The 25000-nt window shown below is 44.8% G+C and overlaps 1 protein-coding gene across 1 annotated transcript in view; it reads left to right on the forward strand.

Annotated features, from left to right (window-relative positions):
• LOC115226122 (D-aspartate oxidase) overlaps positions 1-25000 on the forward strand; it is a 73090-nt gene that overhangs the window by 4900 nt on the left and 43190 nt on the right. The window contains exons 2-5 of the mRNA XM_036514873.1: positions 3010-3209; positions 16294-16405; positions 18724-18803; positions 19922-19987. Of these exons, the coding sequence (XP_036370766.1) occupies positions 3016-3209; positions 16294-16405; positions 18724-18803; positions 19922-19987 (452 nt within the window). The 5' untranslated portion in view covers positions 3010-3015. The remainder of the gene's footprint in view (positions 1-3009; positions 3210-16293; positions 16406-18723; positions 18804-19921; positions 19988-25000) is intronic.

The raw sequence follows: 25000 nt of genomic DNA on the forward strand, positions 1-25000 counted from the left end.
GACTGGGCAAGTGTCTTCTACTATAGCCTCGGGCCGACCAAAGCCTTGTGAGTGGATTTGGTAGATGGAAACTGAAAGAAGCCCGTCGTATATATGTATATATATGTATCTGCGTGTATATTTGTGTGTCTGTGTTTGTCCCCCTAGCATTGCTTGACAACCGATGCTGGTGTGTTTATGTCCCCGTCACTTAGCGGTTCGGCAAAAGAGACCGATAGAATAAGTACTGGGCTTACAAAGAAAAAGTCCCGGGGGTCGATTTGATCAACTAAAGGCGGTGCTCCAGCATGGCCGCAGTCAAAACGACTGAAACAAGTAAAAAAAAAAAAAATATATGCATATATCATCATCATCATCATCATCCTTTAATGTCCGTTTTACGAGGCTGGTATGGGTTGGACGGTTTTGGCAGGCGCTGGCAAGGCAGAAGACTGCATCGGGCTTCACTATCTGATGTGGAAGGGTTTCTACGGTCGGATGCCCTTCCTTTAATGCCAATCACCTTGTAAGGTACAGACTGGATGGATGTTTTCTCCATGGCACCAACACTTGTGGGGGTCACTAAGTAACTTTAAGGACAAAGATCCTTTGAGAATGGAGGAGTAAGGGCAGGGGGTGGCCTTGTGCCCAGTGGGGAGAGGTTAGGGTGTGGCAAAGGGACAGAAACAGGTGGGTTGCTGCTGAGGAAATGCATGGGTACCCCAGTGAGAGGGAGGGAGGTGGAGGACAAGAGAAAGAGAGAGGGAGAGAGAGATAGAGAGAGGGAGAGAGAAAGAGCGAGAGAGAGAGGGAGCGAGAGAAAGAGGGAGGGAGAGAGACAGAGCAAGAGAAAGAGGGAGGGAGAGAGAGAGGGAGAGAGACAGAGCGAGAGAAAGAGGGAGGGAGAGAGACAGAGCGAGAGAAAGAGGGAGAGAGAAAGAGCGAGAGAGAGAGAGAGAGGGAGAGAGACAGAGCGAGAGAAAGAGGGAAGGAGAGAGATAGAGAGTGAGAGAAAGAGAGAGGGAGGGAGTTATCAAGAATGAGAGAGAATGAGAGTAGAAGAGCGAGAGTGTGAGAGAGTGTTAGAAAGGGTAAGGGTGAGAGAGAGAGAGAGAGAGAGAGATGGTGGCGATGTGCCTGGGGGTCGGGACTTCACATGAATGCAAAGAGTGACTGGTGAAACGTGGCTATGTAGAGGAGGGGTGTATGTGACAAGGGGGTAGCAATGATACAGTGAGCAGGGCAGTGGGGGACAGGATGGGAGAGTGAGAGATAGGCATGAGGGAGAGGAAATGTGAAGAAGAGAAGATGTTGGGGGTGGAGAGTGTGGGTGGAAAACACCCTGCTCCCAGAACTCAAATCATCTCATTCTGTTGTCATCTCCTCAGTGAGGCCCAACACCTTGATATTGGTCCTCAATGCTTCAGAAATATGGTTTCTGATTACAAATATCTTGGGTCATACATATCATCTGAAAAAGATTTTCTAACTAGAAAGGGTATGGCTTGGTCAGCCTATAATGACATGCATAAGACCTGGTCATCAAATCTAAGTAGAGACTTCAAACTTGAAATCTTCAAAGCCACAGTCGAACCAATTCTACTATATGGCTCAGAAACCTGGACGTTATCAAAGAAGCTTGAGAGACGGTTGGATGGAACCTACACTCGCCTCCTTATGAGAGCTCAAAATCTCTCGTGGAAGCGCCATCCAACCAAAGTACAAATATATGGGAAACTACCACCTGTGTCATCTCTTGTGAAAGCTAAGAGAGTCCAGTTTGATGGACATTGTTGTAGAGCTGAAAACGAGGCAATTTCTACTCTTCTCCTCTGGAAGCCATCTGCTCGCGATACAAGAGGGCGCACACTCTCCTACCCTGATGTAATCTCCAGGGATACAGGCATCCAGCAACAGGACCTCCGTAATGCTATGATGGACCGTGAAGTCTGGCGTAACATAGTAAATTCCATTGTCTCGACCACGGTCGAACAATGTTGATGATTCACCCCATGTCTTCCTGCGTCTCCCTCTTCCACAGGTGTCATCCATCTTCAGTGGTTGGCACTTCTTCATAGAGCTGTCTTCATTCATACGCATCACAGGTCACCGAGAGCCAAATACTTCTCCTGCAGCAGTCTCACTAGGAAGATGGCATCTGTGGTACTCTTCCCAGCTACAAAACCAAACTGCATCTAATCTACTTTAATTCTAATCCTAATCAATCGAGCTCTAATCCTCTCAGCAACTTTCTTGACTTGGTCAAGCAGTTTAAAACTTCTGTAGTTGTTTCAGTTTAAGGTATCACCTTTACCCTTGTAGCAGCTGACTATAATACTACTACACCAGTCACTGGGGTTAACACCTTCCTGGATAACCTGATTAACTATACAGGTGACAAGGCCATATCCTCAGCTGCCAGATATTTTAAGCTTTTCTCTGGTGTTCCTCTACAAGGATGAACCGAAAATGGTTTACCATTCAGTATGATCTTCACAAGTCGATGATCTTCCGCTTTGATGCTGGTGACCTCTGCTGCCCCACAGGACCTTGATGTTAACGACAAAGTAACTATTTGGACTGGGGCTGCAGGGCAAGGTACTTGTCCAAGATGCCACTCTGGAGGATTGAACTGGAAGTGATAGGATTTCAGGCTGGAATTGCAAATTGACCTTCTTAAATTCACAGTCATGCCCCGACTGGAAATTGCAAGGTTTAGGGCAAGTGAAAAACCAATTCGTTTTCTTTCCTTCATTCTTTCTTTCTTTCTACCTTCCTTCTTTTCTTTGTTTCTTTTCTCTCTCTCTCTCTCACTCTCTCTCACACACAAACATAAACACACAAATGCACAGATACACACACAAACACGCGCGAACACATTTTCACTCTTTCTCTTTCTCTCTGTCTCTCACACACATTTTCACTCACTCTCTCTGCCTCTCTCTCTCTCTCTCTCTCTCTCTCGCTCACTGCCTCTCCCTTTTCCACTGTCTCCCTCTCCCTCACAACTGTTTCTTTCTTCCAATCCAGATCGCAATGGTAAAAATTGCAGTAATCGGTGCCGGAGTCGTGGGTTTATCTACAGCTCTTCAGGTCAAACAGAATTTTCCGTTTTGTTCCGTGACTGTCGTAGCTGAGAAATTCAACACAGAGACAACCAGTGATGGTGCTGGGGGTCTCTTCCGACCGAATTTCCTCACATTGTCTGCGAATCCTTTGGAAAGCATCAAGTAAGTAACAAGACAACAGAAAAAGTTCCATTCCAGTGTCTTCCATCCCAGTGTCTTCCATCCCAGTGTCTTCCATTCCAGTGTCTTCCATCCCAGTGTCTTCCATCCCAGTGTCTTCCATCCCAGTGTCTTCCATTCCATTGTCTTCCATTCCATTGTCTTCCATCCCAGTGTCTTCCATCCCAGTGTCTTCCACCCCAGTGTCTTCCATTCCATTGTCTTCCATTCCATTGTCTTCCATCCCAGTGTCTTCCATCCCAGTGTCTTCCATCCCAGTGTCTTCCATCCCAGTGTCTTCCATTCCAGTGTCTTCCATCCCAGTGTCTTCCATCCCAGTGTCTTCCATCCCAGTGCCTTCCATTCCATTGTCTTCCATTCCATTGTCTTCCATCCCAGTGTCTTCCACCCCAGTGTCTTCCATCCCAGTGTCTTCCATCCCAGTGTCTTCCACCCCAGTGTCTTCCATCCCAGTGTCTTCCATCCCAGTGTCTTCCATCCCAGTGTCTTCCATCCCAGTGTCTTCCATCCCAGTGTATTCCATCCCAGTGTCTTCCATCCCAGTGTTTTCCATCCCAATGTCTTCCATTCCAGTGTCTTCCATTCCAGTGTCTTCCATCCCAGTGTCTGCCAAACCAGTGTCTTCCAAACCAGTGTCTTCCATCCCAGTGTATTCCATTCCAGTGTCTTCCATTCCAGTGTATTCCATTCCAGTGTCTTCCATTCCAGTGTCTTCCATCCCAGTGTCTTCCATCCCAGTGTCTTCCATTCCAGTGTCTTCCATCCCAGTGTCTTCCATCCCAGTGACTTCCATCCCAGTGTCTTCCATCCCAGTGTCTTCCATTCCAGTATCTTCCATCCCAGTGTCTTCCATCCCAGTGTCTTCCATCCCAGTGTCTTCCATCCCAGTGTCTTCCATCCCAGTGTCTTCCATCCCAGTGTCTTCCATCCCAGTGACTTCCATCCCAGTGTCTTCCATCCCAGTGTCTTCCATTCCAGTATCTTCCATACCAGTGTCTTCCATCCCAGTGTCTTCCATTCCAGTGTCTTCCATTCCAGTGTCTTCCATCCCAGTGTCTTCCATCCCAGTGTCTTCCATTTCAGTGTCTTCCATCCCAGTGTCTTCCATCCCAGTGTCTTCCATCCCAGTGTCTTCCATCCCAGTGTCTTCCATCCCAGTGTCTACCATTCCAGTGTCTTCCATCCCAGTGTCTTCCATCCCAGTGTCTTCCATTTCAGTGTCTTCCATCCCACTGTCTTCCATCCCAGTGTCTTCCATCCCAGTGTCTTCCATCCCAGTGTCTTCCATCCCAGTGTCTTCCATCCCAGTGTCTTCCATTTCATTGTTTTCCATCCCAGTGTCTTCCATCCCAATGTCTTCCATCGCAGTGTCTTCCATCCCAGTGTCTTCCATCCCAGTGTCTTCAACCCCAGTGTCTTCCATTCCAGTGTCTTCCATCCCAGTGTCTTCCATCCCAGTGTCTTCCACCCCAGTGTCTTCCATTCCAGTGTCTTCCGTCCCAGTGTCTTCTATCCCAGTGTATTCCATTCCAGTGTCTTCCATTCCATTGTCTTCCATCCCAGTGTCTTCCATCCCAGTGTCTTCCATCCCAATGTCTTCCATCCCATTGTCTTCCATTCCAGTGTCTTCCATTTCATTGTCTTCCATCCCAGTGTCTTCCATCCCAGTGTCTTCCATCCCAGTGTCTTCCACCCCAGTGTATTCCATTCCAGTGTCTTCCATTCCAGTGTCTTCCACCCCAGTGTCTTCCATCCCAGTGTCTTCCATTCCAGTGTCTTCCATCCCAGTGTTTTCCATTCCAGTATCTTCCATCCCAGTGTCTTGCATCCAGTGTCTTCCATCCCAGTGTCTTCCATCCCAGTGTCTTCCATCCCAGTGTCTTCCATCCCAGTGACTTCCATCCCAGTGTCTTCCATCCCAGTCCAGTGTCTTCCATTCCAGTATCTTCCATCCCAGTGTCTGTCTTCCATCCCAGTGTCTTCCATCCCAGTGTCTTCCATCCCAGTGTCTTCCATCCAGTGTCTTCCATCCAGTCTTCCATCCCAGTGACTTCCATCCCGTGTCTTCCATCCCAGTGTCTTCCATTCCAGTATCTTCCATACCAGTGTCTTCCATCCCAGTGTCTCCATTCCAGGTGTCTTCCATTCCAGTGTCTTCCATCCCAGTGTCTTCCATCCCAGTGTCTTCCATTTCAGTGTCTTCCATCCCAGTGTCTTCCATCCCAGTGTCTTCCATCCCAGTGTCTTCCATCCAGGTGTCTTCCATCCCAGTGTCTACCATTCCAGTGTCTTCCATCCCAGTGTCTTCCACCAGTGTCTTCCATTTCAGTGTCTTCCATCCCACTGTCTTCCATCCCAGTGTCTTCCATCCCAGTGTCTTCCATCCCAGTGTCTTCCATCCCAGTGTCTTCCATCCCAGTGTCTTCCATTTCATTGTTTTCCATCCCAGTGTCTTCCATCCCAATGTCTTCCATCGCAGTGTCTTCCATCCCAGTGTCTTCCATCCCAGTGTCTTCAACCCCAGTGTCTTCCATTCCAGTGTCTTCCATCCCAGTGTCTTCCATCCCAGTGTCTTCCACCCCAGTGTCTTCCATTCCAGTGTCTTCCGTCCCAGTGTCTTCTATCCCAGTGTATTCCATTCCAGTGTCTTCCATTCCATTGTCTTCCATCCCAGTGTCTTCCATCCCAGTGTCTTCCATCCCAATGTCTTCCATCCCATTGTCTTCCATTCCAGTGTCTTCCATTTCATTGTCTTCCATCCCAGTGTCTTCCATCCCAGTGTGTCTTCATCCCAGTGTCTTCCACCCCAGTGTATTCCATTCCAGTGTCTTCCATTCCAGTGTCTTCCACCCCAGTGTCTTCCATCCCAGTGTCTTCCATTCCAGTGTCTTCCATCCCAGTGTTTTCCATTCCAGTATCTTCCATCCCAGTGTCTTCCATCCAGTGTCTTCCATCCCAGTGTCTTCCATCCCAGTGTCTTCCATCCCAGTGTCTTCCATCCCAGTGTCTTCCATCCCAGTGTCTTCCATCCCAGTGTCTTCCACCCCAGTGTCTTCCATTTCATTGTCTTCCATCCCAGTGTCTTCCATCCCAATGTCTTCCATCCCAGTGTCTTCCATCCCAGTGTCTTCCATCCCAGTGTCTTTCATCCCAGTGTCTTCCATCCCAGTGTCTTCCATCCCAGTGTCTTCCATCCCAGTGTCTTCCACCCCAGTGTCTTCCATTCCAGTGTCTTCCATTCCAGTGTCTTCCATTCCAGTGTCTTCCATCCCAGTGTCTTCCATCCCAGTGTATTCCATTCCAGTGTCTTCCATTCCATTGTCTTCCATCCCAGTGTCTTCCATCCCAGTGTCTTCCATCCCATTGTCTTCCATTCCAGTGTCTTCCATTTCATTGTCTTCCATCCCAGTGTCTTCCATCCCAGTGTCTTCCATCCCAGGGTCTTCCACCCCAGTGTATTCCATTCCAGTGTCTTCCATTCCATTGTCTTCCATCCCAGTGTCTTCCATCCCAGTGTCTTCCATCCCAGTGTCTTCCATCCCAGTGTCTTCCACCCGTGTCTTCCATCCCAGTGTCTTCCATCCCAGTGTCTTCCATCCCAGTGTCTTCCATCCCAGTGTCTTCCATCCCAGTGTCTTCCATCCCAGTGTCTTCCATCCCAGTGTCTTCCATCCCAGTGTCTTCCATTCCAGTGTCTTCCATCCCAGTGTCTTCCATTCCAGTGTCTTCCATCCCAGTGTCTTCCATTCCAGTGTCTTCCATCCCAGTGTCTTCCGTCCCAGTGTCTTCCATCCCAGTGTCTTCCATCCCAGTGTCTTCCATCCCAGTGTCTTCCATCCCATTGTCTTCCATTTCATTGTCTTCCAACCCATTGTCTTCCATTTCATTGTCTTCCATCCCAGTGTCTTCCATTCCAGTGTCTTCCATCCCAGTGTCTTCCATCCCAGTGTCTTCCATCCCAGTGTCTTCCATCCCAGTGTCTTCCATCCCAGTGTCTTCCATCCCAGTGTCTTCCATCCCAGTGTCTTCCATTCCAGTGTCTTCCATCCCAGTGTCTTCCATTCCAGTGTCTTCCATCCCAGTGTCTTCCATCCCAGTGTCTTCCATCCCAGTGTCTTCCATCCCAGTGTCTTCCATTCCAGTATCTTCCATCCCAGTGTCTTCCATCCCAGTGTCTTCCATTCCATTGTCTTCCATTCCAGTGTCTTCCATTCCATTGTCTTCCATCCCAGTGTCTTCCATCCCAGTGTCTTCCATCCCAGTGTCTTCCATTCCAGTGTCTTCCATTCCAGTGTCTTCCATCCCAGTGTCTTCCATTTCATTGTCTTCCATTCCAGTGTCTTCAATCCCAGTGTCTTCCATCCCAGTGTCTTCCATCCCAGTGTCTTCCATCCCAATGTCTTCCATCCCAGTGTCTTCCATCCCAGTGTCTTCCATCCCAGTGTCTTCCATCCCAATGTCTTCCATCCCAGTGTCTTCCATCCCAGTGTCTTCCATCCCAATGTCTTCCATCCCAGTGTCTTCCATCCCAGTGTCTTCCATCCCAGTGTCTTCCATCCCAGTGTCTTCCATCCCAGTGTCTTCCATCCCAATGTCTTTCATTCCAGTGTCTTCCATCCCAGTGTCTTCCATCCCAATGTCTTCCATCCCAGTGTCTTCCATCCCAGTGTCTTCCATCCCAATGTCTTCCATCCCAGTGTCTTCCATCCCAGTGTCTTCCATCCCAATGTCTTCCATTCCAGTGTCTTCCATCCCAACGTCTTCCATCCCAGTGTCTTCCATCCCAGTGTCTTCCATCCCAATGTCTTCCATCCCAGTGTCATCCATCCCAATGTCTTCCATCCCAGTGTCTTCCATCCCAGTGTCTTCCATCCCAATGTCTTCCATCCCAGTGTCTTCCATCCCAGTGTCTTCCATCCCAGTGTCTTCCATCCAGTATCTTCCATCCCAGTGTCTTCCATCCCAGTGTCTTCCATCCCAGTGTCTTCCATCACAATGTCTTCCATTCCAGTGTCTTTCATCCCAGTGTCTTCCATCCCAGTGTCTTCCATCCCAGTGTCTTCCATCCCAGTGTCTTCAATTCCAGTGTCTTCCATCCCAGTGTCTTCCATTCCATTGTCTTCCATCCCAGTGTCTTCCATCACAATGTCTTCCATTCCAGTGTCTTCCATGACAGTGTCTTCAATCCCAGTGTCTTCCATCCCAGTGTCTTCCATCCCAGTGTCTTCCATCCCAGTGTCTTCAATTCCAGTGTCTTCCATCCCAGTGTCTTCCATCCCAGTGTCTTCCATCCCATTGTCTTCCATCACAATGTCTTCCATTCCAGTGTCTTCCATCACAGTGTCTTCAATCCCAGTGTCTTCCATCCCAGTGTCTTCCATCCCAGTGTCTTCCATCCCAGTGTCTTCAATTCCAGTGTCTTCCATCCCAGTGTCTTCCATTCCAGTGTCTTCCATCCCAGTGTCTTCCATCACAATGTCTTCCATTCCAGTGTCTTCCATCACAATGTCTTCCATTCCAGTGTCTTCCATCCCAGTGTCTTCAATTCCAGTGTCTTCAATCCCAGTGTCTTCCATCCCAGTGTCTTCCATCCCAGTGTCTTCCATCCCAGTGTCTTCCACCCCAGTGTCTTCCATCCCAGTGTCTTCCATCCCAGTGTCTTCCATCCCAGTGTCTTCCATCCCAGTGTCTTCCATCCCATTGTCTTCCATCACAATGTCTTCCATTCCAGTGTCTTCCATCACAATGTCTTCAATCCCAGTGTCTTCCATCCCAGTGTCTTCCATCCCATTGTCTTCCATCACAATGTCTTCCATTCCAGTGTCTTCCATCACAGTGTCTTCAATCCCAGTGTCTTCCATCCCTGTGTCTTCCATCTCAGTGTCTTCCATCCCAGTGTCTTCCATCCCAGTGTCTTCCATCTCAGTGTCTTCCATCCCAGTGTCTTCCATCATAGTGTCTTCCATCCCAGTGTCTTCTATCCCAATGTCTTCCATCTCAGTGTCTTCCATCCCAGTGTCTTCCATCCCAGTGTCTTCCACCCCAGTGTCTTCTATCCCAGTGTCTTCCATCGTAGTGTCTTCCATTCCAGTGTCTTCCATCCCAGTGTCTTCCATCCCAGTGTCTTCCATCCCAGTGTCTTCCATCCCAGTGTCTTCCATCCCAGTGTCTTCCACCCCAGTGTCTTCCATCCCAGTGTCTTCCATTCCAGTGTCTTCCATTCCAGTGTCTTCCATCCCAGTGTCTTCCATCCCAGTGTCTTCCATCCCAGTGACTTCCATCCCAGTGTCTTCCATTCCAGTGTCTTCCATCCCAGTGTCTTCCAACCCAGTGTCTTCCATCCCAGTGTCTTCCATCCCAGTGTCTTCCATCCCAGTGTCTTCCATTCCATTGTCTTCCATCCCAGTGTCTTCCATTCCAGTGTCTTCCATTACAGTGTCTTCCATTCCAGTGTCTTCCATTCCAGTGTCTTCCACCCCAGTGTCTTCCATCCCAGTGTCTTCCACCCCAGTGTCTTCCACCCCAGTGTCTTCCATTCCAGTGTCTTCCATCCCAGTGTCTTCAATCCCAGTGTCTTCCATCCCAGTGTCTTCCATCCCAGTGTCTTCCATCCCAGTGTCTTCCATCCCAGTGTCTTCCATCCCAGTGTCTTCCATCCCTGTGTCTTCCATCTCAGTGTCTTCCATCTCAGTGTCTTCCATCCCAGTGTCTTCCATCCCATTGTCTTCCATCCCAGTGTCTTCCATCCCTGTGTCTTCCATCTCAGTGTCTTCCATCCCAGTGTCTTCCATCACAGTGTCTTCAATCCCAGTGTCTTCCATCCCAGTGTCTTCCATCCCAGTGTCTTCAATTGCAGTTTTAACTTTTTAACCCCTCAGTGACCAGATTATTCTGTCAAACGTAATGGTTATTCACCTTGTTTTGACTTAATCATGCTTTATGTTGGAGCTTGAAGATTTTCATAACGTGATTGCTTATTTTTTGAATGACATTGTAGGGTCGGTGTAAGAGGCTGGATCTGGCCAGTGTGAACATAATACATGCAAAATAGATGGCAGCTTTCAGATTTCCCTCTCAAATGTCTCATGCTTCTTTATTCCCATTGTTTTGAATTAATGAAGTATTTATTTTCTCATCGCTCTTTCATTGACCTGCTTCTTTATTTTTAGAATGTTATGAATAGAACAGGTATTTGAGGTCACACCAGGCCAGTTTGGTCATAAAACAAGGGCAATATTTGGGCCAAATGTAGCTGGTTTTAATGCTAAAAGACTCTAAGGTTGCTCTGCAAAATGTAATCTTTATTCATCATCATTCATATTGTTTTGAATTAATCCTGCTTTATCTTTTAGCTTTGAGATTCCAGTGATGTGATTGTTTGTTTTAAGAATAAATATGAGAGACCTCACCTGGCCAGTTTCAACACAAACCAGATATAATATTTCAGTTAGTTATGGTTAGTTTAAATGCTAAAAGGTTCACCCATTCATATTTATATTACTCTTTCACATGTCGCTCTTATTCATCCGCATTGTTTTGAATGAATTAATCTTGGAGCTTCTGTGAGGTGATGGTTTATTTTGCGAATGACAATGTGAGAGGCCAGTTCTTGTTGGTTTGAGCATAAAACAGGTGGAATATCTAGGCTGGAAAGGCCCAGTCTTAATGCTAAACCAGTTAGGTTTTAACCCTTTCGTTACCAAACCGCCCAAAGCCGCCCGAACAAAATTTTGGTTTATGAAACCAAACCGCCCAAAGCCGCCCGAATTTACCTATTCATATTTAAATGAGAATATCAGAGCAAATCTCTTCAGTACATTCGTGAAAACACGTATTATACTTCGTAAACAGTTCAACTACAGTTTTGTACAATAATCGAAGTGTAATTTTAATTCCGTGAATTTTGGGAGATTTTTTTCCGAAATTTGTTCCTATTGTGTTTTCAAAATTTGTAATTCTGACAAAAAATGGATACGAATTTCATTATATCAAGCAGCGAGTCAGAATTCGAAGGATTTTCTACTGAAGACCTTCATAAATCTAACTCTATGACTGAAAAAAAAAAAGCATGTGGTATTTGATAATGAATCTGATGTTTCATTTTCCGAAAGTGAAAACAGTGAATCTGAGATCTCCGATAGCGATAAAGAAAATGAATTGGCACCTGAATGGTGTGAAAATTTAAAAACTGTTTCTTTCGGTGATTTTTCTGAAGAAACTGGACCAAGCCACAGACTTTCCCAGAAGGGTAAAGCCTTAGACTATTTCTTTTTACTTTTTCGAATGAGCCTATTTGAAATCATTACAGCGGAGACGAACCGTTACGCTAAACGTAAACAAAGCAAAAGAAACGATAGTTTGTGGTTTCCCATAACCTTAAATGAAATTAAGACTATTTTGCCATAAATATTATTATGGGTATCAGAAAGTTACCCAGAATAACAAATTCTATCGTAAAATGTTGTTGTATACCCAATTGAATATTAGCTAATAACCCATTTTCTATAGCGATGTTTGAACAAAATTTTAATAATTTTATATTTTGTGGAATTTACCTGTATCTACCTGGAATTAGAGTCACTTTGTGACAAAAATTATAGTATAGAATTGGTTGAGAATATTTCATTAAATTATCTTCCAAAAATCAGATTGATATATTGATAAATAAAAAAGTTATAGTTGTTTAATGAAACCAGACTAAATTTATGATTACGTTAGAAATTAATTGAAACACATAAGGGGTGTATTTTGATCAGAAATATAGTAACGAAAGGGTTAAGCCAGTTTTGTAGCAGTTCTTTCCCAGTTTTATTATGACTTTATTTTAACTTTTAAACAAATACTTTGTTTCCATTCCACTTTTTTAAAGTTCTACACAAGTGTGACAAGAAGTTTGCATCCTGACCTCATGGTCTCTGGTTCAATCCCACATAGTGGGAACCAAAGCTGTATTAATGGATTTGGTTCTTGGAGACTGTGTGGAAGCCCATCATATATATATGTATAATAAAAAGTAAAAAGAGTTTAAAAGACCCAGGCATATATCTACGAAGCATTCAGTGTTAAATGAATTGGTTAATTATATTCAACCATCAGACACCAATATATGCCAGTAGAATTAACATCCAAGGATGACAAATATTTTCCAAATATTTCAAAGAATTTGGAGAATATAATAACAAGATCAAGAATGAAGAAAATCATATATGTGTGTACACACACACGCACACGCATACACACTGACATGGCAGGAGTAAATAGGTACCCTTACAGTCATTAAAATTTACTTAAATCTGAAACTATACACAGAATAACTGCCTTGATTCATTGTTGGTTGCAATCTTTCCATGTCAAATTCTTGAACACAGGGTCTCCAGACCCACACTCGACTACTCTCAAAAAATACAGCAAATCTGGACTCATCAGAGAATATAATAGTGGCCCAAAATGCTAGTGGCCACTCCATCATCTCACTGGCCCAATTTTTTCTCTACTAGGATAACATCGGTGACATGGGGAGGTGAGTCTGGTCAGCATGGGCAACTGCTGGTCTTCCATAAACAACCTTGCCTAGACTTGTGCCTTGGAAGGGAACTTTCTAGGTGCGATTCCATGCATTATCCTTTATATATATATATATATATATTATATAGAAGGAGCTTCTACAGGACTAGAACTGTTTCATTCAAGAGAAATCATCAGGAAGCTAGTAGACAAGAGTTGTTTTGGCATTTATACATTTAGGCAGGTTTAAATGGGTGGTGGTGGGGGACTTTTTTGGGGGTAGGCCTGGTGCAAAACTGTCATTATTAGGGGAGTGGTCAAAGGAATCGGTGGTAAAGTAGATAAAAGAATAAATAAAAGAATAAATAAAATAAAATAAAAGAATAAATTAATTTACTCTGCTATGTATTGAGTACCTTAATTACTGTGGTTAACCCCGACTCAACCCGGGACCTATATATATATATATATATATATATATATATACAGGCACAGGAATGACTGTGTGGTAAGTAGTTTGCTTACCAACCACATGGTTCTGGGTTCAGTCCCACTGTGTGGCACCTTGGTCAAGTGACTTTTACTATAACTTCAGGCTGACTAAAGCCTTGTGAGTGGATTTGGTAGATGGAAGGTGAAAGAAGCCCGTTGTACATATATATATATATATATATATATATAGATATATATCTGTAAAAAATATGACAATTATTCGGTAGCCAAGATAAAACTCTGAGTTTCGGATGCCGAGGTGGAAATCTTTGGAGATGGTGTTGTGGATTTCCACCTCCACATCCGAAACTCAGAGTTTTATCTTGGCTATTGAATAATTGTCACATATTATTTTACAGATAAATTTCCTCTATTTACATAATGTTGAGGTCTCTTTCTTTCTTTTGTTATCTTACCGTTTTTACCAATATATATATATGTATGTATGTATGTGTGTGTGTGTGTGTGTGTGTGTGTATGTGTGTGTGTGTGTGTGTGTGTTTGTCTCCCCTCCATTGCTTGACAACCAATATTGATGTGTTTATGTCCCTGTAACTTAGCAGTTTGTCAAAAAGAGGTAGATAGAAGAAGTACTAGGCTTACAAAAAATAAGACCTGGGGTCGATTTGCTCCACTAAAGGTAGTGCTCTGGCATGGCCACAGTCAAATGACTAAAACAAATAAAATAATAAAAGATATATATATATATATATATATATATATACCGGAGTAAACACATAAATGTGAAACAAGGTGGAAAAAAGAGTACTCAAATACCAGTGGTAGCGTAATATGCTTTATTTAAAGCAGCAGAAAATTCAACAAAATCTGTTACTCTGAGTTTCTCGTTGCCGAGTCTAGATTGAATTGATATATCGGTTCCATTCTAGCAAAAACTGTCTGATGAACGGCAACGAGAAACTCAGAGTAACAGATTTTGTTGAATTTTCTGCTGCTTTAAATAAAGTATATATATATATATATATAGAAATTCCTTTCTCTCTGTTCTTTTACTGCGGTTCTCACCGTTATAATCTGTTTACTCTATAACTCACGTGGATGGAAGTGGGAAGAACATGAATCTTCACTCGTACTTTTTGAATTTGCTGGCACTGGCAGCTTGAAGATGTTTGTCTGAGGTGATTCATGTCGGACGGGTATGTTCAGTTTTTTAGTGCTTTCAAATACAAATTAAGAAATGTTGAGCTGACGAAAGAAATGTCGAGTTTTAATTCGACTAATCTAGAAATGTGAGCGTTCTCAATTAATCTTTGTACACGTGATATTTTGCTGTTTTCCCTCCATATCTATGTGAATTATTTTTGAGTAAACACTATCTGGGAGAATCTTCTTAAAGTAGTGGAAATGGCTAAAAAAACTTTTTGGCTGCTATTTCTAAAAATTTCAGTATGTGGCAAAGTAAATTATTTTACTGAGCCCTAATTATATAACGTTATATATATATATATATATATATATTATATATATTATATATATATATATATATAAAAGGAAATGAAGAAAATGCTGACAAAATAATTTAAGTAATTTAAGTAATTTAATTAGGTGAAAGTTCTTTTTACCGGTTGCGCATTTGTTAACCGGTAAAAAGAACTTTCACCTAATTAAATTACTTAAATTATTTTGTCAGCATTTTCTTCATTTCCTTTTTTATATATCACAACTTGTGTTCCACATCTCCTTTTTTAAATATATTATATATATATATATATATATATATTATATATATATATATGTACAAAATTTAGAGGTCTGACCTAAATTTTGTATGTAAAAAAACTTTTAATCTTCGGATTTAAAAAAAAATATGCTTGACCACTAGTTTTAATTGATTAATATCAATTTCTACCCTTATTTAATTATATATATATATATATATATAATAGCAATTTAATAAATAAAACATATGCATACATACATACATATATGTACATACCTACATCTATATGTATATATACATACATATATGAGTACAGGACACCACAAAAAAGTGTAGAACACAACGAGAAACGAAGACAAAAAAATCAAACAAGGAAACGGACTTTTTTTACAACGAAGAAACAGGGTAAAAGACAAACACTAACTTAACAACTCTATCTGCTTGACTATCCATCCATCCATCCATCTATCGAACTATCTATCTGTCTATCTATCTATCTGTCTGTCTGTCTGTCTGTCTGTCTGTCTGTCTGTCTGTCTGTCTGTCTGTCTGTCTGTCTGTCTGTCTGTCTGTCTGTCTCTCTGCCGATATTCCCTACATGTGGCTTAGTGGTTAGGGGTGTTGGACTCATGATCCTAAGATTGTGGTTTCTATTCCTGGGGCCGGGCGATGTGTTGTGTGCTTGAGCAAGACCCTTCATTTCATGTTGCTTCAGCCCACTCAGCTGGCAGATACGAGCAACCCCTGCGATGGTGGAGGGAATCTGGGAAGCTGGCTTTGTCAGCCTGTGGCCCTGGGAGGACTTTTGATTCCCTTTTGATAGACTTACCTACATGCCTGTCTGTCTGTCTGTCTGTCCTTTCTGTATTTCTGCCTGTCTGCCTGTCTACCTCCACTCTCTTCAACACCAGTATCATCATCATCATCATCATCTGCAGCAGAAACAGCAGAAGCAACACCACCACTACTCTACTACTACTACTACTACTACTACTACTACTACTACTACTACTACTACTACTACTTACTACTACTACTACTACTACTACTACTACTACTGCTACTACTACTGCCACTACTCTTACTACTACTACTACTACTACTACTACTACCGCTACTACTGCTACTACTACTACTACTACTACTCTACTACTACTACTATACTACTACTACCGCTACTACTGCTACTACTACTGCCACTACTCTTACTACTACTACTACTACTACTACTACTGCTACTACTACTACTGCCACTACTCTTACTACTACTACTACTACTACTACTACTACTACTACTACCGCTACTACTGCTACTACTACTGCCACTACTACTACTACTACTACTACTACTACTGCTGTTATTGTTGTCTTCCTGCTTTCTCTCTTCAGACAATGGTCTCAAGATACATTCAGCCATTTCAACAATCTCTTCAATTCTCCGGAGGCCAGCGATTGTGGCATAGCACTGATGTCTGGTTTTCTGTTAAGCAACAAAGAGAAGGTGAGTTCAATCCCCAAGAAAGGCGGTTGGCTGGGATGGTGGTGGTGGTGGGGGTGGAGGCTTATCTTATTCTTTGGTTTGTTCCGAGGAGACGGTCTGGGATCACTGTTTTTTTATTCCTTGGGGATTTATTCGGTGTGTGTGTGTGTGTGTGTGTGTGTGTGTGTGCATTTCGGCCCCTGTTTTCCCCAGCAGAAAACAGAATTTCATGGAAGCCTGCTCTTCCTTCGTTTCAGATCATCCCAAAAATCAACAACAAAACAAACACCCACGCCACATGGCAGTGTGACATTAAACGCTGCTGCCGACCTGGAGACTGATGCCTGAGGGTCATATCAAGTGGCAGAAGCCTGGACTACAACAGGCTTCTCCCATAGAGAACGTTTCCTCCTCCTATATTATCCTATATTATTATTTTCTTCATTTTTATTTCCAATAATGTCCTCCATTAATATATTCATTTTTGTTACAATAAGATAAATTTCTTTATTAAGCCATGCAGGGCTGAACATAGAGGGGACAATACAATACTCTTTACTCTTTTACTCTTTTACTTGTTTCAGTCTTTTGACTGCGGCCATGCTGGAGCACCGCCTTTAATCGAGCAACTCGACCCCGGGACTTATTCTTTGTAAGCCCAGTACTTATTCTATCGGTCTCTTTTGCCAAACCGCTAAGTGACGGGAACATGAACACACCAGCATCGGTTGTCAAGCAATGCTAGGGGGACAAACTCAGACACACAAAGATGCACGCACGCATATATATATACATATATACGACGGGCTTCTTTCAGTTTCCGTCTACCAAATCCACTCACAAGGCTTTGGTCGGCCCGAGGCTATAGTAGAAGACACTTGCCCAAGGTGCCACGCAGTGGGACTGAACCCAGAACCATGTGGTTGGTTAGCAAGCTACTTACCACACAGCCACTCCAATGTAGAATTTTTCTTTTCCAAACCAATCAATAGGGATCAAAAACACTTTGGGATGTGTACACAAGCAGATAACAAGGTAACAATGGAAATCCCCAAAAAGGGGAGAAAATATAACACTGATTGGGGTTATCTGTGGAGAGAAAACCCTACGGAAAAAAAACAAAAAAACATGGTAACCTTGGAAAAAATAAACATGAGAGCAAAACACCCTTTTTCTTTTTGTTCTATAGGGTCCTGCACAAAGGGGTTTCGTCATTCATGCATATCATGTTTGCTACACTCACCCACCTTTTATTAAATTTTGTGTTAGATAAAACATCCCTCTCTACTTTTACCATTCTTTCCAGGCTCACTAGCAGAGACGGTAGCACACTGGGCAGTCTGCCTCTACATTCTGAGTTCAAATTCTGGCAAGGTCGACTTTGTCTTTCATCCTTTCAGAGTCGATGAATTAAGTACCAGTTGTGTACTCGGGTTGATCTAATTGACTGGCCCCCTCCCCTAAAATTTCGGTCCTTGTGTCTAGGGTAGAAAAGAATATTTGTAAAAGTTATTACAACAAGATAGGCGCAGGAGTGGCTGTGTGGTAAGTAGCTTGCTTACGAACCACATGGTTCCGGGTTCAGTCCCACTGCGTGGCATCTTGGGCAAGTGTCTTCTGCTATAGCCCCGGGCCGACCAATGCCTTGTGAGTGGATTTGGTAGACGGAAACTGAAAGAAACCCGTCGTATATACGTATATATATGTATGTGTGTATGTATGTGTGTGTGTTGGTGTGTCTGTGTTTGTCCCCCTAGCATTGCTTGACAACCGATGCTGGTGTGTTTACGTCCCCGTCACTTAGCGGTTCGGCAAAAGAGACCGATAGAATAAGTACTGGGCTTACAAAAGAATAAGTCCCGGGGTCGATTTGCTCGATTAAGTAAAAGAAACAAGTAAAAGAAAAAAAAAAAAATAAAAGATAACAATTGTTTGTATTAAAACTGTAATTTTTTACATTTAATGAATAATTTCTTCAACTGCAATATTTTTTTTTTTTTTTTTTTGTACTTGTTTCAGTCATTTGACTGCGGCCATGCTGGAGCACCGCCTTTTAGAGTGGTGAAAGAGTACAGCAGGGATCACCACCATCCCCTGCCGGAGCCTCGTGGAGCTTTTAGGTGTTTTCGCTCAATAAACACACACAACGCCCGGTCTGGGAATCGAAACCGCGATCCTCCGACCGCAAGTCCGCTGCCCTAACCACTGGGCCATTGCGCCTCCACATCCTCCAAATATCCTACATTCTTTATTTTTTTAAACATAACAATAATAATAATATTAATAATATTTCTTGTTCTTGTGTTTTTGCTGACCAACCTGTCTGGTAACTCGACCAGCTTGACATGATTGAGGATATCAGCCTTGGTCAGAGCAAGATGACTGCTGAGCAAATAGCCAAGATGGGCTTTGACTGCAAGTGAGATCCCTTTCTACGTTTAACATTCTTTGTTTTCATTTTCTTTTTCTTTCTTATTTTCTCCCTCATCTCCCATCATACTTTCTACTGTTATTTCAAATCTATCCATCCATCTATCTATCTGTCTATCCATCCATCCATCCATGTATGTATGTGTGTATGTGTTTGTGTGTGTTACTGTGTATGTATATATATATATGTATGACAAATCAAAATAGATGAACATCAATGGAATTTGTATCTTTGTGGTACCAGTGCCGGTGGCACGTGGCACACAAGAAAACCATCCGAACGTGGCCGTAGCCAGTACCGCATCGACTGGCCTCCGTGCTGTGGGCACGTAACAAACACCATCCGATCGTGGCCGTTTGCCAGCCTCATCTGGCACCTGTGTCGGTGGCACATAAAAACACCATCCGAGCGTGGCCGTCTGCCAGCCTCGTCTGGCACCTGTGTCGGTGGTACATAAAAAAACACCATCCGAGCATGGCCGTTTGCCAGCCTCGTCTGGCACCTGTGTCGGTGGCACATAAAATCACCCACTACACTCTCGGAGTGGTTGGCGTTAGGAAGGGCATCCAGCTGTAGAAGCACTGCCAGATCTGACTGGACTGGTGCAGCTTTCGGGCTCCCCAGACCCCAGTTGAACCGTCCAACCCATGCTAGCATGGAAAGCGGACGCTAAACGATGATGATGATGATGATGTATACATGTATGTGTGTATCTATCTGTCTGTCTATCCATCCATCCATGTATGTATGTGTGTATGTGTTTGTGTGTGTGTGTATCTGTGTATGTATATGTATATATGTATGTGCATGCATGTATGTGTGTATCTATCTGTCTATCCATCCATCCATGTATGTATGTGTGTATGTGTATGTATATGTATATATGTATGTGTATGCATGTATGTGTATATCTATCTGTCTGTTTATCCATCCATCCATGTATGTATGTGTGTATGTGTTTGTGTGTGTGTGTATCTGTGTATGTATATGTATATATGTATGTGTAGGCATGTATGTGTGTATCTATCTGTCTGTGTGTCTGCTTTTTCCATCTACCCCCTTCCCGTCTCCGTCTCCCCTAATGTCTTCTATTCTTCCATTCACAGACATGTGACCAAAGTGTTGACTTACACAATGGAATGCCGCAGATATATGCCATGGTTAACCTCAAAGTAAGTCCGTTGCTCCTTGTAACCTCAGCTCTTCGAATCTCCAAATCCCTGGCCTTCACTTCTAACAACCACACTATTTCTGGCACCATCTTTTTATCACCCACTTTTTGTGTCCAACCACCTGGGCCCTGTCCTTCATGTCTATCTGTCTGTCTGTCTGTCCATTCATCTATCGGTCAGTCTGTCCATCCGTCTGTCTGACTGTTGGTCGATCAGTCCGTTTGTCTGTCCGTATGTCTGTCCGTCTATCTGTCTGTCCATCCATCCGTCTGTCTGCCTGTCCGTTTGTTGGTTCATCCATTTGTCCCTCCATCTGTCTGTCTGCCTACCTGTCCGTCTGCCCATTCGTCCATCTGTCTGTCAGTCCTTCTGTCTGTCTGCCCATCTATTCATCCGTCCGTCTGTCAGTCCTTCTGTCTGTCTGCCCATCTATTTGTCCGTCTGTCTGTCAGTCCTTCTGTCTGTCTGCCCATCTATTCATCCGTCCGTCTGTCAGTCCTTCTGTCTGTCTGCCCATCTATTCGTCGTCCGTCTGTCAGTCCTTCTGTTTGTCTGCCCATCTATTCGTCCGTCCGTCTGTCAGTCCTTCTGTCTGTCTGCCCATCTATTCGTCCGTCGTCTGTCAGTCCTTCTGTTGTCTGCCCATCTATTCGTCGTCCGTTCTGTCAGTCCTTCTGTCTGTCTGACCATCTATTCATCCGTCTGTCAGTCCTTCTGTCGTCTGCCCCATCTATTCGTCCGTCCGTCTGTCAGTCCTTCTGTCTGTCTGCCCATCTATTCATCCGTCCGTCTGTCAGTCCTTCTGTCTGTCTGCCCATCTATTCGTCCGTCCGTCTGTCAGTCCTTCGTCTGTCTGCCCATCTATTCCTCCGTCCGTCTGTCAGTCCTTCTGTCTGTCAGCCCATCTATTCGTCGTCCGTCTGTCAGTCCTTCTGTCTGTCTGCCCATCTATTCGTCCGTCCGTCTGTCAGTCCTTCTGTCTGTCTGCCCATCTATTCGTCCGTCCGTCTGTCAGTCCTTCTGTCTGTCTGCCCATCTATTCGTCCGTCCGTCTGTCAGTCCTTCTGTCTGTCTGCCCATCTATTCGTCCGTCCGTCTGTCAGTCCTTCTGTCTGTCTGCCCATCTATTCGTCCGTCCGTCTGTCAGTCCTTCTGTCTGTCTGTCCATCTATTCGTCCGTCCGTCTGTCAGTCCTTCTGTCTGTCTGCCCATCTATTCGTCCGTCCGTCTGTCAGTCCTTCTGTCTGTCTGCCCATCTATTCGTCCGTCCGTCTGTCAGTCCTTCTGTCTGTCTGCCCATCTATTCGTCCGTCCGTCTGTCAGTCCTTCTGTCTGTCTGCCCATCTATTCGTCCGTCCGTCTGTCAGTCCTTCTGTCTGTCTGCCCATCTATTCGTCCGTCCGTCTGTCAGTCCTTCTGTCTGTCTTGCCCATCTATTCGTCCGTCCGTCTGTCAGTCCTTCTGTCTGTCTGCCCATCATTCCTCCGTCCGTCTGTGTCAGTCCTTCTGTCTGTCTGCCATCTATTCGTCCGTCCGTCTGTCAGTCCTTCTGTCTGTCTGCCCATCTATTCATCCGTCCGTCTGTCATTCCTTCTGTCTGTCTGCCCATCTATTCGTCCGTCCGTCTGTCAGTCCTTCTGTCTGTCTGCCCATCTATTCATCCGTCCGTCTGTCAGTCCTTCGTGTCTGCCCATCTATTCGTCCGTCCGTCTGTCAGTCCTTCTGTCTGTTGCCCATCTATTCGTCCGTCCGTCTGTCAGTCCTTCTGTCTGTCTGCCCATCTATCGTCCGTCCGTCTGTCAGTCCTTCTGTCTTTTCTGCCATCTATTCATCCGTCCGTCTGTCAGTCCTTCTGTCTGTCTGCCCATCTATTCGTCCGTCCGTCTGTCAGTCCTTCTGTCTGTCTGCCCATCTATTCGTCCGTCCGTCTGTCAGTCCTTCTGTCTGTCGCCCATCTATTCCTCCGTCCGTCTGTCAGTCTTCTGTCTGTCTGCCCATCTATTCATCCGCCGTCTGTCAGTCCTTCTGTCTGTCTGCCCATCTATTCATCCGTCCGTCTGTCAGTCCTTTGTCTGTCTGCCCATCTATTCGTCCATCCGTCTGTCAGTCCTTCTGTCTGTCTGCCCATCTATTCATCCGTCCGTCTGTCAGTCCTTCTGTCTGTCTGCCCATCTATTCGTCCGTCCGTCTGTCAGTCCTTCTGTCTGTCTGCCCATCTATTCATCCGTCCGTCTGTCAGTCCTTCTGTCTGTCTGCCCATCTATTCGTCCGTCCGTCTGTCAGTCCTTCTGTCTGTCTGCCCATCTATTCGTCCGTCCGTCTGTCAGTCCTTCTGTCTGTCTGCCCATCTATTCATCCATCCGTCTGTCAGTCCTTCTGTCTGTCTGCCCATCTATTCATCCGTCCATCTGTCAGTCCTGTCTGTCTGCCATCTATTCGTCCGTCCGTCTGTCAGTCCTTCTGTGTTCTGCCCATCTATTCATCCGTCTGTCTGTCAGTCCTTCTGTCTGTCTGCCCATCTATTCGTCCGTCCATCTGTCAGTCCTTCTGTCTGTCTGCCCATCTTTTCATCCGTCCGTCTGTCAGTCCTTCTGTCTGTCTGCCCATCTATTCGTCCGTCCGTCTGTCAGTCCTTCTGTCTGTCTGCCCATCTATTCATCCGTCCGTCTGTCAGTCTTCTGTCTGTCTGCCCATCTATTCATCCGTCCGTCTGTCAGTCCTTCTGTCTGTCTGCCTCATCTTCGTCCGTCCGTCTGTCAGTCCTTCTTCTGTCTGTCTGCCCATCTATTCATCCGTCCGTCTGTCAGTCTTCTGTCTGTCTGCCCATCTATTCATCCGTCCGTCTGTCAGTCCTTCTGTCTGTCTGCCCATCTATTCGTCCGTCCGTCTGTCAGTCCTTCTGTCTGTCTGCCCATCTATTCGTCCGTCCGTCTGTCAGTCCTTCTGTCTGTCTGCCCATCTATTCGTCCGTCTGTCTGTCAGTCCTTCTGTCTGTCTGCCCATCTATTCGTCCGTCCATCTGTCAGTCCTTCTGTCTGTCTGCCCATCTATTCATCCGTCCGTCTGTCAGTCCTTCTGTCTGTCTGCCCATCTATTCGTCCGTCCGTCTGTCAGTCCTTCTGTCTGTCTGCCCATCTATTCATCCGTCCGTCTGTCAGTCCTTCTGTCTGTCTGCCCATCTATTCGTCCGTCCGTCTGTCAGTCCTTCTGTCTGTCTGCCCATCTATTCGTCCGTCCGTCTGTCAGTCCTTCTGTCTGTCTGCCCATCTATTCGTCCGTCCGTCTGTGTCAGTCCTTCTGTCTGTCTGCCATCTATTCGTCCGTCCGTCTGTCAGTCCTTCTGTCTGTCTGCCCATCTATTCGTCCGTCCGTCTGTCAGTCCTTCTGTCTGTCTGCCCATCTATTCGTCCGCCGTCTGTCAGTCCTTCTGTCTGTCTGCCCATCTATTCGTCGTCCGTCTGTCAGTCCTTCTGTTCTGTCTGCCCATCTATTCGTCCGTCCGTCTGTCAGTCCTTCTGTCTGTCTGACCATCTATTCGTCCGTCCGTCTGTCAGTCCTTCTGTCTGTCTGCCCATCTATTCGTCCGTCGTCTGTCAGTCCTTCTGTCTGTCTGCCCATCTATTCGTCCGTCCGTCTGTCAGTCCTTCTGTCTGTCTGCCCATCTATTCGTCCGTCCGTCTGTCAGTCCTTCTGTCTGTCTGTTGCCCATCTATTCGTCCGTCCGTCTGTCAGTCCTTCTGTCTGTCTGCCATCTATTCGTCCGTCCGTCTGTCAGTCCTTCTGTCTGTCTGCCCATCTATTCGTCCGTCCGTCTGTCAGTCCTTCTGTCTGTCTGCCCATCTATTCGTCCGTCCGTCTGTCAGTCCTTCTGTCTGTCTGCCCATCTATTCGTCCGTCCGTCCGTCCGTCCATCCATCTGTCTGCTTATATCTACCCGGTTGACTTTCAAGATTCCCCTATTTCCAGCTTTAATTAATAGTTCACACAAATTACATACAAAAAACGTTTATCCATCCTATTCCCTTGTCTGCTGCTATCATTGTCATGCCAGAAGTTCAATTCTACGCTTTTACCGTTTTTTGTTGGTTCAGAGGCAAAATCTCCCTACACCCGTTTCCAACTGGATCCACATCGTTGAACCCCTGTCTTTGCAGAAAACGAGCCATGGACTGGGAAATGTGGTCATTTGATGGTTCAAGGTCTGTACTGTAGGGCATGGTGGTGTGGCAGCACTTGCGGCCCCTAAAGTTCCTTAAGTGTGTGCTTGGTCAATTGGCAGGCTGTGCTGGGCCACTGTCATGCTGTAGGAGTGTGCGTTTTAGGTTGGTCAACACTGAGTAGCAAGGTTTTAAAACATTATATACTTGCAGTGGTTGTTGAGCATGAAGGTTCGTGTTTGCAGCATGACCATGTGGGACAAGAACAAAGTACAAGACTCCTTCGAAATCCCTCCACACACAAAAACGTTCACCATTCTAAAAGAAATGTCAACCCACTTCTTTGCCTTCGTCACACTGTGATCTTGTTCTCCTCCCACATAGGGAGTTTAAAAATAAGACAGAAATTCTAGGGAGGCAAAATCATCATTGTCACTCAATAATATTGTTTGCTGGGAGAAATGCTGTGAAACATGAGATTTTGTTGATATTAAATAAACATTCCTACTTAATGCTTTTAGAAAACCTTTTATCAGCCGTCTTTTTTTTTTTTTAAATGCTGATATACTTTATCATTGTGCATATGGTAAATTTTCCACACCTATCCCGCATCCCCAGCCCTTTCTTGCCCTGTGGCATCTCTAGACTTGTTGCTCTCTCCAGCTGGTTGTAAGGAATTCAGTAGTAAACATTTTGACTGTAGGAAAACTCACCATAAGTAATTTTGGTTACAAATGACCTCATCACTCATTTTAAATGTTTGATGTTGAATGAAGACTGACCTATTTTGTTCTTTTATAACATTTTACCATTCTTTCCTTTGTATGTAAGTGTCATTGAATAGTGAGAGAGGGGG

This window comes from Octopus sinensis, linkage group LG29 (assembly GCF_006345805.1).
Source record: "Octopus sinensis linkage group LG29, ASM634580v1, whole genome shotgun sequence".
Lineage (NCBI taxonomy): Eukaryota > Metazoa > Mollusca > Cephalopoda > Octopoda > Octopodidae > Octopus > Octopus sinensis.